Source organism: Micromys minutus (assembly GCF_963924665.1).
Source record: "Micromys minutus genome assembly, chromosome: 1".
In the NCBI taxonomy this organism is placed as follows: Eukaryota; Metazoa; Chordata; class Mammalia; order Rodentia; family Muridae; genus Micromys; species Micromys minutus.
Genome location: NC_137969.1, coordinates 51,763,451 through 51,780,313, shown reverse-complemented (window position 1 = coordinate 51,780,313; position 16,863 = coordinate 51,763,451). Strand labels below are relative to the sequence as shown.

Genomic DNA, 16,863 nt, shown 5'->3' with positions numbered 1-16,863 from the left:
AATGCCTGAGAGTCTCTTTTCCAGCTCTTATATTCTGCTAGTGATGCTTGAGTCTGTAAGTCCTGTTTGCTTGCCTAGATTTCCCATCTCCAAGATTTCCTCAGTTTGTGTTTTCTTTATTGCTTTTCTTTCCACTATCAGGTCTTGAACAGTTTCCTTCGCCCATTTGTTTCTCTATTGGCTTTCTTAATTTTCTGTAAAGGATTTATTAATTTCCTTCAGGTTTTTTTGTTTGTATTTTCCTTGATTTAAGGGTTTTTTTCAGAACTTCCATCACCTTCACAAAGTTGGTTTTAAGGTCATTTTTTGTGCTTCAGCTGCATTGGAATATTCAGGTCGTTCTGATGTAAGGGCTCTGGTGGTGACATACTGTCCTGGCTGCCGTTGATTGTGTCCTTACACTGGCACTTGGGCATCTGGACTTGGGATGATCATAAGTTTAGGTGCTGATTTCTGGTTTGCTTTTGTTGGATGGATGTTTTGTTCCTTGGTTTCTGTTTCTTCTCTGGTGTTCTAGTCTTTGTGGCCTGGATTTCTGACCTCTGATCCAATAGGGAGTCTCTCTCCAGGTTGAGAGCTGGCCTTGTAGCTAGCTTGGCCTTCAGTGCAGGTGTATGTGTGTGTGTATGTGTGTGTGTGTGTGTGTGTGTGTGTGTGTGTGTGTGTGTGTGTGTCTTCTTTATGACACCCACTTTCTAAGTAATAAATATGTAAGTCTATTGTCAATTAAGTATAGCAAATCAATTCTCTCATAGACTAATTTCATTGATTGTTGCTGAACTCCTGTCATTGTGGGTACATTAAACCATGGTTTATCAAAATTAGATAAAGAATTGATACTTTGTTACCACATGATTCAGAAAAGTCTTGAACTGGCCATATGTTTTGTCTGCATGTGCAAGGTCCTGGGTTTTATTCCACTTACATGCACACACACACACACACACACACACACACACACACACACACAGTCAATAAATGTAGTTCTACTATGATGAAAGAAGGTGTATTTGGGAACCTTAGTCATTTGATAATAATATAACTATTTTCTTGCTGAACTATATAATAGCTTCTGAAGTGCTCATTACTTTAATGTCTTAAGACAATCACCAAAACAACATACAAAGTCCTGATTTATAATATTCATTTATTTCTATAATGCACAGCCTACTGCCATGTCTGAATGTAAGCTACCAGTGCGGTATTGAAGTGGCCGTGGAAAGAAATGTGCAGCATGCTGTAGTGTTTCTGTCATTCAGACAGGATAGAAGCTAGTGACCTCAGACATTTGTGAGGCTTTAGCATATTACCTTTGTTTTTAATGTGGTTTATTTAATTATATTTATAGAACTTTTTTGTTTTGTTTTTAAAGTTATGTGTTTATTTTATGAATGTGAGTGCACTGTAGCTGTCTTCAGATATACCAGAAGAGGGCATTAGATCTCATTACAGATGGCTGTGAGCCATCATGTGGTTGCTGGGATTTGAACTCAGGACCTTTGGAAGAGCAGTCAGTGCTCTTGATCGCTGAGCCATCTCTCCAGCCCCTTTATAGAACTTTTAACAGTGGCTGTTTAATAATTTGTTCAACAGTTGTTGAAGCTTAACTGTCAGTTACTGGCTTAGTGGTTTCTCAACTTTCCTAATACTATGACCCTTTAATACAGTTCTTGTGTTGTAGTGAATCATAAAATTATTATAGTTATTATTATAACTGTAATTTTGCTACTGTTGTGAATTCTAATGTAAATATCTGTGCTTTCTAGTGGTCTTATGTGACCTCTGTGAAAGGGTTTTTTGACCTCTACAAATGGCCGGGATCCACAGGTTGAGACCTCCTCTGATAGCCTGTCTAATCTGGCCTCATCAAAGGCTCTGATCCCAGGCCACCAAACCACTGCACTCTTAATTGTTCCTTATTATAGTATGATGCTGTTCCTGGAATATAGCTCCACGGGAGTGAGTATGACATAAAAGCATAGCAATGCTGGGTGTTGTATTTATTTTAAGTCCATGTATTCTCACTGGATGTAGCATTTATCATACATGTGATGAAGTTCAGTGTGTGGGACCCCTGCTCTACTATTATAGAGTACATGAGCCTATGCAGTTCAGGAAAATGGAATGGTTTCTTACAGTCTCTCTGAGTGATTCTCACTCCCATTTGCCCATCCAAGCTCACCTGGAAAGATAGCCCCTCTCCATGGTGTTAAAAGAGATCACTGTCCTGGTATTGTGTCCTAATGCCAAACACATCCCTAGGAACTGAAGCTAGAACATACCCTTCCCTGTCTTAGGCTCTGCTAATGTGGGGTCACGGTGTCCAAATAAAGCCCGCTTCTGTGTTTTCTATCTTATCAGTGGATCTCCACTGGGCTTTGGTGACTCCTCATCGAGTCCACACAGCCACAGTTTTTTTGTTCCAGGCCAATGATCTTGACCACCATTGCAGCATCACCGAGAGAAGTGCTAAACACCCTGGGTCATGGAGAAATGAGGTTTCAAAGGTACAGAATCAAGAATATTTTTAAAGTACTGCATTTAGTTCAAGTACTCAAACTATTTATTTTAAATAATTGGATTTTCAAAAAATGTATTTTATATCATATAATCAAGAATGATTATTGTTAATTAGGGCGCTTTGTCTAACTTGATAAGCAAGGCTTCTCTTTCCATGGCCCTGTTAATTCTCATTTTCCCTCCTCAACATATTTGGAAATCATTATGACATTAGGAAGATAGGCTCTGCTCTCCTGGCCTGCTACAGAAACAAATAAATGTCTCCTCCTGGATAGGTTGATGGAAGTCTTCCTCTGCAGAGCTTTTTATTGCCATGGTAACTGAAAATGGGATTTCCCATGGGCACTCAATTTCTATGCACACGGAGACAATCAGTCTCTTGAAGCATGATCTGTTTCTTGTTGCTATGTGTATATACATAATACAGTAGATGTAATAAGCCAAGCAGGGAAGGGAAAGGACCACACCAGACTGTTCAGTGTGAGCGTAGGATGAGCCTTCCCTTTGATTAAGACCTTTGATGACAGAGTCAATTTAAAATATTTTAATAGTATGACAAGCCATTGTTACATTTTGCAAGATTGATAAAGAAAAGAGGTCCAAGTTTTCTTAGGACAGCAACAACTTAGATTTTCAGACTCTGAGCTGTCAGATTGACTTGAAATGTAGGTGAGACCAGGTATGCTGCCCGTCTCAGAGTGAATCCCAGCAGAGCTGTGGTGAGGAGGAGAAAGACAAACCTTTCCTCTGGAATGCTTTCCTTGCGAGAAGACACAGGATTGCTTTACTGAGTGAAATGCTGTTCCATGTGGAGAAGCGCAGGGTACGGAGCCTTCCATACAGTGAGTCATTACACTATGCACATGCCCATGTCTCAGTCTGACGGTTGGTTTACAGACGTTACTGCTTAGGCATGGAGCCTTTCTGATGTATAAAGGGAAAGGTTTGGTTTTATATGAGAATCCATTCACAGAAATGCACCCATTCCTTAAAATGCTTCTGGACTGACATGAAGGTATTTTGGGATTAGGAAGGAAGATCCTGTTGTTTTGGTAGTTTTAAAAGATTCTATAAAAACTATTGTTTATTTTAAAATATATTTTTATTTTTAAAAATATTTTTAATTAAAATATATTGCATCATTTTTTCTGTTTTCTTTGCTACATCTAATCTCTCTTATATCCTCTCCCTTTAGCTCATCTCACATTCTGTACCCAAATCTCTCAAACTGGTGAACTTTTTTCTTTTATTATTGTTTTATACACACATAGACACAGACACAAAGCCACACACACACACACACACACACACACACACACACACGCATGCAAGCAAGCATGTATTCATGCACAAATATATAACTATGACCTACTAAATCCATGTTAGTGATTTATGTATTTGTGTTAGTGACTAGGGCTGACCTTTTGTGCTGCATTAGCAGTTAGGGGATGCATCCTTGGGAAAGGCTAACTCTCCCACACTAGTCGTTAGCTGCCTGCTGTTCTTTGTTAGGGGGTTGGACCCCATGAAATACCCCTGCCCCCGCCTTAGCATGTCTATTGATATTGCTGTTGTTCAGGACTGTTAGACAGCCATTTCTAGGAGACATAGTCTGACATCAGACTTCCTGGTCCTCTGGTTCTTACAACCTTTCTGTTCCCTCTTCTGAGATGTTCTCTGACCCTCAGGTGCAAGAGGTGCGTCATAGATACTTCTATTAAGGATGGGTTCCCACAGTCACTGGAAATGGTTCTTGGAGGTATTGAATTTATAAATTCAGAGGTGTGAGGAAAGGGGGGCTAGAGACCCGTGGTAGCCTAAACCACACTAATCAATTTGGCTGCTCTAAACAGCATGCTGATGCTACAGATTATATTCTTAACAATCCAGTTGCTGAAATCCATGAAGATTTTTTTACCTTATGAAGCTTGCAAAGTGCCATTGAACTGACAAATTTAAGATAAATGTAAATACAACCTGCCTGTGTTGTAGGGGATGCATGGATGATGTCAATTTGTTACCCAAAGAGAGGAGTGGAGTTTCAGGGAAGCCAGAAAAAAAGTACCAAAGGATAAAGTAAATGCGGGCTGCCCTCTATGGTTCTGTTGCCTACTTGTTCTGGTACTAAGGGCCTGGACCTAGTATCTTATGATGTGATAGGCAAATGATCTACCACAGGGAGGTATTAGTTCTAAGCTCATCTGTCTGTCTGTCTGTCTGTCTGTCTGTCTGACTTTAGTGCTGGGGTCTGAACCCTGGGACTTGTTCATGCCTAGCAGTCACTCTGCCAGCCTCTCATTGAGCTACATCCCCAGCCCCTATTCTAAGAGGCACACATTGCATGCTGGAGGAGAAGGCTCGAGACTTGGGGCTTAGAAAAGGGGAAATAGCTTACTTTTGTACTCTCATGGTAAAGAAGGAACCTGGAGAAATGAGACTCATGGGCTGGGAAGTGGTAGTTTCAGGAAAAGCATAAAAGAACTTTGATTTTAAAAAGTCGTTGCAATGGGAGATTTTAAATTTATCTAGTGAATGTGAGTATAAGAGAACATCTGAGACAGTTAACTCGATAAAGGCACTATACATTCAAACGGGAGTGTTTGGTAGCGATACTGAGTAATTTCGACTGATAAGTCTAAATCATGCCATTTTTGTTTGGTTTGGTTTGTCACTATAGCAACACAGCTGAGGAAAGAAAAGGAGAAAAGTTTATTTTGACTACTTTGAAGATTTCGGTTCATGCTTACTAGGCCCATGGATCTGGGCTCATGGTAAGGGAGAATGTTAGGGCAAAGGGGTATTATGGAGTAATGTTGCCCAGGAAGTAGAGGAAAGGACCAGAGAAAAGACAAGCCTCCAGTGAACTTCTTCCAACTACCCCCACTCCCAGGTTCTTGGAGCCCCTTCCCAATAATGCTGTCTAAGTTTGAACCTATTGACTGTTTAATTCACTGATTAAGTCAAAGCCCTCACAGCTCACCTTCCAAAATCTTGCTGCACTGGGAAACAACCTTTCAGTGCACATTGGATAATTCTTCATATCCAAACCATAATAGTCTCTTTAAAGGTTGTTTACACCCTTTTCTTTCAATAATTTTCCTCAAACAACTGAGAAAACTCAAGGACCCTGTTCCACCCCAGCTGCTTTAGAATCCCAAGAACCTGCCAACACCTCAGCCATTTAAAATAGAAGCCATGGTTCAGTAAGTGGGGTGAGTCTCTTGGGGTGTCTCTAGCCATTCAGGGGCAGTATACCCTTCCTCTTTCTTTCCCAGTCCCTGAGTAGAACATGTGTCCCACAGCAGAGAGGAGAGAGACTGTGGCAGCCGAATTGTTAGCAATATAAGTGAACATCTTCAGCAAAGCATTTCTGTAATGCTTACTTTGCTGGGAGATAGCCCAGAAGCTGTCAAGATAATGAAGAAAAGCTCCTCCTCTCACTAAGCAGTCAGCCAAATTATTTTCTTCATAGCTGGTGGGTCTCCAGTCATGGTGCTGACCTGAGAAGTTTCCTAGTAAGACCTAGAAGAGTTACAACCATCCCTTCCCTCACTGCAAATGTCTCAGATCTTCCCTCCAGTGTACCACCATGGAAACCTTCATGCCGTGTCCTGCTGTGACCTAACTCCCTGGCCTTGTCAAGATCTTTTCTGGGCTGCCCCTGCCTGCTGTACCTACATTGTTTTCTGTCCTTAACAGACTTTGAAAATTGTCTTCTCACAACAAACACCCTCTCACACCTATACTTTATATGAAGTCGGGTAGTCGCTGGTGTCTTTGGAGGCTGGACCCTCATTCTCCATCTTTCCACGTCACCATGTATAGTGGCTGATGCTTCTTTGTAAGGGCACCTCGAAACAAAGCACTGTTTTGTGTTTTTCTATTTGTGTACTTGAAATCCCTGAAGTTTCGTAGCAAATGCATTACTTAGTATGGGAGTCTCACAGCCGGCTTCCACTCACTTTGTTAATGAAGCAATATGGCACGTTATAGCCTTTTGGCAGCTTTCTAAGGATAGCCATTGTGGTAGTGCAGCATTTAAGAAGAGTCTGAGCGAGTTTCTGAGGTGAGCAGCCTTGAAAGAGCTAAAGCGCTCTGCCTCTTTCCTTTGTTTTTCCTTCCTCGCCATGTGAGGAGCCATTTTGCTTCCACCATACTGCAGGGCCAACTACTCACAAAGTAAAAGTAATAAATCTCAGGCAAAACATGTAATTTCTTTGTACAAACTGGCAATCTTATTTATGATAACAGAAAACCAATGAACATATGTAAATACTACTAAATTTCAGACACAGAAAAGTTCTAACCAAACTGTGAGGACAAGACACCCTTTGTACCAAAATCATCTCTCAACTAACATGGAAAGTGCCCTTTGACCTTAAAGAGGGTTTAACTCCCTACCATCCCTTGTTAGGAGAAGACAGGCTTTCATGTGAGTTGTCTTCTTATTACTTCACTATAAAGATTCATGAGGATATATATTTTTAAATGACACCATTTAGAAACTATTGTATTTATAGCCATGTTATGTTTACTAATTTATTTATTCACTTGTGAACACACATATGTGTGTGTGTGGAAGTCTGAGGACGACTTGTAGGAATCACTTATGTCTCCTCTCACTGTGTAGCTGTCTGACGATGAGCTCAGGTTTCCAGCTTTGGAGGCAAGTGCCTTTAGCCTCAAGGCCATCTTACCAGCCCTGAAGATGTGTTTTAAAAAACCTACTTGCTACATGTCAGACTCACTTTTAAATGAGATTTAGTCATTTAGTGCATGCGAGAGTCTGTGTGTGTATTCACCCCTCAGGGTTTGGGTGGATTTCCAGATTGGTAAAATGCCATGTTTTGGCTTTGTCACCCCCCCCCCCCAATTCCCAGCACCAGTTTTTGTTTATACACCGTTGCCTTTTTACACACTGTTGGATGCAGTGATTTTCCAGCTCGACTCCCTCGCATGGTCCTCATGACTGCTGCAGGGGCCGTGGAATGTGGCTTGTTATTTGATGTTTTATTTTGCTAGAACTGCAGAGGAAAACTACTCCACATGCCATGTGCTTATAATCTGCAGTTCCCTTGGTGTCACTGCGACTTATATAAAAGAAACTTTCACTTCAAATGCAAAAATCTATGACAACAGACACATAAACAGTACTTGACCTTGGGATCTTTACATGCTTTGGAATCCTAATGAGCACAGGATCTGTCTTTCTGAAAGCTTCTTAATTAATGGAAAAATAAATTTCCTCTTCACAACAACAGTTATTTTTCTTTTTCTTTTTAATATTTTTATTAGATACTCTGTATTTACATTTGAGATGTTATCCCTTCCCCCACCACCCCACTCCCATCCCCCCTCCTCCTCCATTTGCCTTCACAAAAGTGCACCCTCTCCACCCCATTGCCTTGGCATTCTTCTACATTGAGAAAACATGCCCTCCCTGGACCAAAGCAACAGCAGTTTTGTTTTGTTTTTTACTTTTCATTGATTCATTCTAATTTTCCCATCATGCACCCCTGTCCTGTTCCTTTCCTTGTCCCTGCAAATCCACCCTCTACCATTGCAACCTCCCTCACAAAATAAAACACACAACACCAACAACAAAGCATAGAAACCATCTCATCATGGAAGCTGTAGTGTGTCAGTGTGTCCCACAGTGTATCCCTCTGTTCACACATCTTCACTTGCTAATGCTCATTGCAATGAGTCACTGGTCCAGCTCGAGATCTCTGGCTTCTGTGACACCATCAATATTAAACCCTCACTGGTACTCCTCCTGGTTCTCATGTTGCTGCCCTGTGCACTGGAGATCCTGCATCTTTGGCCCTTTCATTCATCTCAACCATTCGCAGATGCCAGGGATTTTTGGATGGGCCAATTCAGAGTCCTGGATCTGATCCTGGGTGTAGCTGAGCTGGTCAGACTGCATGGTCTTTCTTCTCCTCACCACCAGGCTAAGCTCTCCAACACCAGTGGCTAGGCCACCCAATGCAGCCATTGGCCAGAGGCAGGGTCAGCTCCCCTTCTCTCATTCCTGGGGCCAGCTCCCCTGCACCCATGCCTCCAGAGCCAGCTCCACTGTGCTGCCCAATCAAAGTGCAGTGGGTCCCAAGTGCTGGAGCCTATGAGGGGCTGGGACAGCTTTCTTGATCTCACACTGTCAGGGCTGGCTCACCCATGTCCTCAGCATCAGGGCCAGCTCCACTGTATTGCTCAGGTGAGGTGCAGGGCCTTTTCTCATGAGTGCTGCAGTCAGTGTTGGTGTGTGTGTATGGGGGGGAGGGGAGATTCGCTCTTCTGATCTCATGACCCCAGAGATAGCTCTCCTAGCTACTGCAGGTGTCAAAAGGGTGCACCCCCCACTCATCCACTCACCCCACCTCATGCCAGACAAGGGGCAGGGACAGCTCTCCCACACTCATGGAACCTGCTCACCTGTGCCCGATCCACGGGGTCAGCTCTACTGTGCTGCCCAGATGAGATGTGGGACTAGCTCTCTTGAGTGATGCTGTTGATGGGGGCGGGGTCAGCTCTTTCCCCAGACTGCCTCAGGTAGAGAGGGGCCAGGAGGCAAAGGGCATCTCCTCCCCCCGACCTGGGCCAGCTCTTCCTTGATCTGCCCTCAGGGCTGGCTCACTCACTCCAGTAACAACATTTCTTTAAAATTAAAATTAAAAGCTAGGTTAAATGCTTAATAATATTCTGAAAAACAATAAATAAAACTTAACTAAACTGATAAATAAATTGATTAACAAAATATGTTATTAGACAATTAAGACCATGGTTAATATAGATTTTTAAGGTAACTAAGTAGGTAAAATTAAATAAAAATTTTCATCCAGTTTTACTAGGCTTATCTTGCCAAAGCTGAAAACTTTAATTTATAATAATCAGGCAGTTCTGGCTGCTTTGGGAACAGATAGTTTCTTTTTTCTGAGATCATCTGGTTTGATGATTTAAAATAAACAAATTGGAGTAAAGGGTGATCAATATATATTGGCTTTTGTTCAAATAGAGAATGTGAAAAGAGGCCTTTTTCTTTTTCAGCCTTGCCTTACACCCAGATAAAACTCTGATTGCAACTGGCCAAGTTGGGAAGGAGCCATATATATGCATATGGGATTCCTATAATGTTCAGACTGTGTCTATTCTTAAAGATGTTCATACACATGGAGTTGCATGCCTGGCTTTTGACTCGGATGGACAGGTGCGTATCTCTCTAATTTATGTTCTCTTTAATGACTCCTTAAATTTACCTAACGTTATAATACAAACAGTTACCAACATTTACTGTTTCCCCTTGGCAGCCTCCTAGAAGTCCTCTCTTGTTGACTCCTTTTCAAGATAGAGGTGTTGATACATCCCTTTGGCTTTTCTATTCCCACTTTACTATCTGGTTAAACAGCTCCTAAAGGAATTCATAAAGTTAGGTCCAGTAGGGTTCAGCAACCTGATCTTGTCACCTGTTATCAGCATCCTACCTGGGACACAGGGTGAACCAAGCCATTTGCACAGACCTCACATCCTGGTCAAATGCTGTCCTAGGTTTCAGGGGTCACAGCACCTCCTAAGTAAGGGTCCATTCAGGACTCCTTCTGATTGTGTCTTGAGGTTACTTCTTATTCCTCCTTCTTTCTACTCACCAGCCCCCTTCTAATTCAAGCAGTTAACAATTCCTGTGTGTTTATACTTAACTTTTTAATAACTCTCACATGTATTTCACCCTTCCCCCACTTTCAGGCCCAGCCCTTTACACTCCAAGTCAGAGCCATGTGTAGTGTTACTTAAACACTGTCTGAATCAATATCCTCATAATTCTTATTTATTTATTTAACATACATTACTATTTCATCTATATGTATGTATGTATGTGTATCACATTAATGCCTGGAGTTCAGAAGAAGGCATTAGATGTCCTGGAACTAGAGTTACAGGTGGTTGTGAACCACTACATGGTGCTCGGAAACAACCTAAGATCCTAGAGCACAAACAAGAGCTTCTTCTGCACAGTTTCTTGGTAATTCATTGCGTCAGCTGAAAGTCTCACAGTATCTTAAGGCCAGCAAAGCTTAAAGTAGCATAGAACAAAGTATAAACACTGTAGGTAAGCGTCTGCCCACATTCTCCACGTGCTCAGGTAGGGCAGGGTGGGCTGTGCCTTTGTTGTTTCATGCCCAGGGCCATCTTCCAATCTTCATCTGGTTTGCTATTTGCCTGCTTTGCCCTCTTAAAGAGACTCATTTTGAAAACACCACAAAGGTATGAAACATTCCCAGTCCCCACAAGTTACGTCTCCTTCCTTGGACATACAACACTGACGGAAAGGAGGCTAATGTCTCTTTAAAAGGGGAAATGGGAGCACAGAGGGCTTATTCCTGGCTCTGGCTGTATTCATGTTTTCCTTCCAGCCTTCACCCTGTCCTTACACAGTATCCCTTCTGCAGTCTCGCTCATCCTCTATAGCAATTATTTTATTCAATCAGTGTTTAGCTAATTCCAGTGTTAATTCTGTAAGTCAGTGAAAGTGTACATAGGTATTCACCCAAACTAAGAGAGAAAGAAAACCCCTATATGACAGAGTTGACCTGACTTGAATCATTTGAAAATAATTAATGTTGCGTCAGCTTCTGTTGTGAGAGAGCGTGGCCCTCACTCATTGTTCTTCTGAGAACTAGAAGTGATATGGATGGCTGAACGGAGTGAGCTGCACAGTGTGAGTGGTCACAGATGCTGGTGTGCCCACTCGAGTGCATATTCTCTCACTTATTATTTACCAAGCACCGACACTAGATTTTGTTTTGCAGTATCACAAACATGCTTTGCGCTGGAGGTAACTATGAGTATTTTGTTCTTTCACTTATCCTTTTTCCATTTCTCACTTATCCATTTTATCCATCCATTTCCTTCTGGAGTCCTGGCAATTTCTCTTGAGGTTCTATTTGGACAGCTGCATGGAATGTATGTTTGTAACTGTCGGTTGAGAAAAGTAACCCGTTTCGCTGTAACGGGTATCTCGGCTTACTAATTTCTTCAGGCTGTATTCTCTGACAGAGTTCACTGAACTCCAGTAATACTGAGGAAATGACACACTCACCATTACCTCATAAGTGACAAAAGCAAAAGAAATGCTATCCCAGGTATCTGTGGGGTCTGTCACGATCAGTGAGCAAAACAGGCTTCTTTGGTTTCGTGTTTTAAACTCATGGAAAGTGAGTGTAACTGCTAATGCTTGTTAACTAATTTTTCATTAAAAATAAGCTGAATAAAACCCAACCATTCCAATATTCTTATATTGATAAAATGTAAATTATGTTTTATAATTTAGTTTATTTTTTTAAGCGTTTGTAAATTTGTAGTAGAAAACCATTGGGTACTGTAAGTGGAACTTAGTATGTCTGCATGGTTGGCCTTGGAACACAAGACTTCTGAGAGAAACACGGACATTAGAGATTCGGATCATAGGCCTTTAGAGAGGAGCAAGAATTCTCTGGAAACTGGATGACAGGTCACTGCTGTGATTGATTCTCTAGCAGTGAATCTGCCTGCATCCACCTGGGTCCTGACCTTCAGTGAAACTGAATCCTAGAGTAATGAGTAATTTGTTTGGTGGAACAAAATTCAAGGCAGGATAGCAATCAGGTTGTGACATGATTATCCCTCAGCACCATTAATCCAGATCGGTGCAAAAGAGGGACAAATGGAACAGAAATAATTTTAAAATGCATAATTTGATGAGAAAAAAGACCTTAACCAAGTTCAAAGTTGCTGCCAAGGTATGTGCTGACAAAAGAGGCCGGGACTGTTCGTGAGAATCCACCGCTCTGCATGGGATACTGAAAACTGCTCCACAAGTTCCACAGCGAGACTCCACTCATTAAAGGCCCCAACCATGAAAACGCAAATTAATTTGAAACAGTGGAGCCTGTGCATTGAAAGCAAAGCCAGCAGAGTGTTTTCCTAGAGCGAGAATACAGAGGGTGTCATCTGAGGAAGCCAGGGCCCATAGAATTTAGCAATGTTGTGTGGATGGTAATATTTTTGCAAACATGGAAAATGCAAGTTTGAGATAGTCACAAAATCTTCGAGAGGGAAACCCTGAGCCCAGGCATCATGTCATAGGTCCTGTAAGGAGGCCTTGAAAAGGCCATTTTGTGCAGCTGATGAATCCGTTACAATGGAGGTCCCAGAATATTAGAGATGTCACAGCCATGGGACATCTGTTGAGGACAACTTCAGGCACAAAGTAGAGCCAGGCCAAGAGAGAGAATATGTGTGCTCTAGGCAACAGAGCTGGAGGGTAGAGATCCGCACGCCTTTGAGGACTCAGATAATTCCAGCACAAGCCCCAATATCAGGCGTGAACTTCAGGACATGGTCTTTTCCCTGCTGGGTTTCAGTCTTCCCTGTTCAGCTTTTCTTTGTGGTGTTCAATTTCTTCCATTGGAATGGGAGACTCTGTGCCTTGGCATGTTAGAAGTGTGCAACTAAAAAAAAATTGTACAGGACTTCACAGGTAAGAGATTGCTTGACTCTCTGGAGAAACTCAGCCATTATACCTATTACCATTGTTAGAACTATTAAACGACTATGGTGAGAATTTTTGATGTTGAACTGAATACATTTGTGTAGATGGCTATGAGCCTGTGGCACCAAGTAGAAGGTTATGGTTGGAAAGTAGTTTGGGTGTAAATTGATGAGGAGTAGGGTAGTAATGATTAATATTGTCAGCTGGACACAATTTTGAGTCACTTAAGAGATGAGCCTCTGGTGTGCCGGAGGGATTATCTAATTAGGTTAATTGAGATGGAACAACTCTCCTGAACTGTGGGTAGTGCCATTCCATAGGCTGGTGCTCTGGACTAAATGGAAGAGAGAGAGAGAGACAGACAGACACAGAGAGAGAGACAGACAGACACAGAGAGACAGAGACACAGAGGTAGAGATGCAGAAAGTGGGTGAGGGAGAGAGGAAGAGAGAGACTGAGACAGAGACAGACAGAGAGATACAGAGACACAGAGACACACAGAGAGAGAGGAAGAGAGAGGGAGAGAGAGAGATGCACTGAGACCATCTGTTACCTGCTCCTGCCACAATAAACTGAGTTCCTAGGACTGTGAACCAAAACGAAGCCTCCCTTCCTGAAGTTGCTTTACTCGGGTATTTTTTCACAGCACCACAAGTAGGTAATAACTGTGAAGCGTATTCAGTGAGAAGTGTGAGCCCACGTACCTCTATTACCATAGTCAGAATCACTGTGCTTCTGTTATTTCACCTTAGCTCATGCAGTAAATGCTAATTTTGTACTCATTTCACGAGTGAGAAAAGTAAGATTTATGGAGGTTGATTAAGTTTTCAAAGTATTTTTTTTTTGTTGTCCCCAATTATTTATGCATCTCTAGACCTTCATCAGAGAAGTTTCTTTTTGCAGTGTATGGTGATTAACACTGAGATCACAACTGTCCAAGACACAGAAAATAGGAGATGGAAGATTGGTCAGCCCCAAATTGAACATATTTGGTACATTCCAGGCTTGAGCATCATTGTGGACGAGGGGGCAGAAATACTGTGAGGGTCGGGTGCAGTGGAAGAATACAAGAAAATCCTGTGGACACAACAGGGCGGCTGTACATGAGAACTCAAAGTAGAGGGCAGTTGAACATGAAATTCTACCCCTCTCTATGTTGTTGGCAGTTGTTAGCTGCTGGGAGAGAAACAGTTTTCTCTAAGAGTATAGCCACTGGTAAGTCAACTCCAGTAGATGGGAACACATCTGAGAATTTGGGCAGCACAAAGTCGTCAAGATGGGTGGGGAAAATCAAAAGACACCAAGTAGGGTGTGTAGGGAAGGGAGAAGTGGATATAGTCAAAATACCGGTATGAAATTCTCAAAGATAGTAAGTTATCTTACATTTCCAAGGCCGGCTGTCTGGCTAATTAGAAAACAAAGAAGCCGAGTTTACTTACTCTGAACCAAGACCTCAAATGTGTGGTTCTGCCTCCTAAGAGGCATCCTGCAAGAACCCCTGTATTGGCATTAAGTATACCATACTTGCCTTTGATACTTTTCATTTTGTCTGTTATTAAAAGTTGAGTTTGACTGTGAGGACAAGGAACTGAAGGGACCTCAAAGTGTAAGTAGCATGGAATACATTCCTGTATTGGGATTATGTATCCTTCAGGCATGTGAGCTGTTAATGAAATTATATAAAGTAAGGACAAAATCGGGCTCATTTATTGAATTTTTTTCTGTGTTTATCACACTCCTCAAATTGTACAGTGTGATGAAGATGCTTAGACTGTGGAATTCACACTTTCCTAGATCTTGCAGTGAAAATCTGAGTATGATGGCTCACGCCTATCACCTCGGCAGTCAGGTGATAAAGCAGGAGATGGCCATGGATCTCAGGCCAGCCTGGTCTATGGTGTGAGTTCCAGGTCAGCCTGAGTTAGAGTGACAACATATGTCATTTTTTTTTTTAGATAGGATTTTACAGTGTAGCCTAGTCTGACCTGTGATTCCCTAAGTATCCCAGGCAGGCTGTGGAGGTACAAATCCTCTGCCTCAGCTTCCTAGGAGCTGAGTTTACAGGTATGAGTCATTCTGATCTTTCACAGTAAAAATTTAAATGATTATTAATCCCCACCTTCAAGCAGTGTTCGCAAGAGTTTTGCTGGCCTGTCAGCAACTTTACAGACTTTGCATATCTGGATCCTGTGGTTAAAAAGAACGAATGAGTGTAATATTGTAGGACTGCAGTGTCCTTGTGATCTACTGGAGGCCATCTGTAGAGATTCAGGACTGCAGTGTCCTTGTGATCTACTGGAGGCCATCTGCAGGGATGCAGGACTGCAGTGTCCTTGTGATCTTCTGGAGGCCATCTGCAGGGATGCAGGACTGCAGTGTCCTTGTGATCTACTGGAGGCCATCTGCAGAGATTCAGGACTGCAGTGTCCTTGTGATCTACTGGAGGCCATCTGCAGGGATACCTTTAGTGTGGGGATTAGGATGGGTTTGGGTTCAATGCCTAAACCCTAGTAGATAATCAGTAACTATTCATTGAAAGTAGAGTGAATAACAGAAAATCATCTTATTACTTTCAGATATTAAATTATTTCTCTCTCTCTCTTTCTTTTTTTCTTCAGTATTTAGCGTCTGTGGGATTGGATGCCAAAAACACAGTCTGCATTTGGGACTGGAAAAAGGGAAAACTTCTGGCCTCAGCTACTGGCCATTCTGACCGGGTAAGACCTTTGTGGAACTTTAAGTAACTGTCATTTTATGTCTTTAAAAGGAAATTTGCCATATATAAGTTTTCTCCTACTGATTAACATTATTTACTTATGATTAGCAGTTAACTATCGTTATTCAAGAGCAAAGCAGATTTTCAGTGCTGGAGTTTGGCTCCTTATAAACTCAAAATAGAACAGGATTTGAAATCATAGTAGTTTAGATGAACTCAATGACTCCTGGAAATGATTGTTGGAAATGTTCACAAAATTATTGCTGTAAGTGTTTGTATTTGATTTATGATTTCTTAATGCTGAATGTAAACTATGGTCTGCTTGTCATTAATATAGAATTTAGTGTGATCACTAAATGGTAATTCCCTGCAGGTGTGCCTGGGAAGAGAAGGGATTATGCATGCACAGCCTATGCCTGATCAGACACTCTGTGGACTACATAATTGAATAACTTGATTTCTTTATTGCCTTGATTTCTAGTTTCATATCTTTCTTTTTTGTATTTTTTTATAATTTCCATATCTAATGAGGCCCTAGTTAAAACATCATCTTGCTTAGTATGAGTTCTGAAAATTGTTCTAATGGTCTGTTTGTTTATAAGATAAATGAATCTCACATTGGTTACAAGTTCTCTTCCAGAATCAAGTCTTCAGAAAAACCCAGAGTGATCATTAGTAGAACTCAAACCAAGTATTGGAAAGGAATCAGGGCTCCTAACTGTAGCCGCGTGTGTAATGCCCATAAGGAGCTTTGCAGCCTCTGCCCTGCTCTCGGGGATTTGGATTTTATCGAAACTGTTTTCTGTCGCTGTGACAAAATCCCTAAGAAAATAAAAGAGGAAGGGTTGATTTTTGCTCATGGCGTCAATGATGTTGGTCCAGGCTCACTTAGCTGCTTCTTGCTGGGCCTGTAGTGAGGCAGCACATTTTTGACAAAACAGCTTGGTAGTGACAAGCCGCTCATCTCAATACCAGACAGGGCAAGAAACCTGGAACAAATCACATACTCTTCAAAGGCAACCTCCACACACTTCCTACTTCCTCCAGCCAGCTTCTACCTCTCGATGGACTCTGTTGCGTTACATATGTTAAAAGGGAGGGC

At 41.8% G+C, this 16,863-nt stretch overlaps 1 protein-coding gene across 1 annotated transcript in view; it reads left to right on the top strand.

Moving 5' to 3' along the window:
* Window positions 1–16,863, top strand: part of EML6 (EMAP like 6) — a gene marked incomplete at its 5' end in the record, with an annotated part of 256,971 nt that overhangs the window by 95,544 nt on the left and 144,564 nt on the right. Inside the window, 2 exons of the mRNA XM_080936006.1 lie at window positions 9,568–9,727; window positions 15,664–15,762. Coding sequence (XP_080792132.1) covers window positions 9,568–9,727; window positions 15,664–15,762 — 259 coding nt within the window. The remainder of the gene's footprint in view (window positions 1–9,567; window positions 9,728–15,663; window positions 15,763–16,863) is intronic.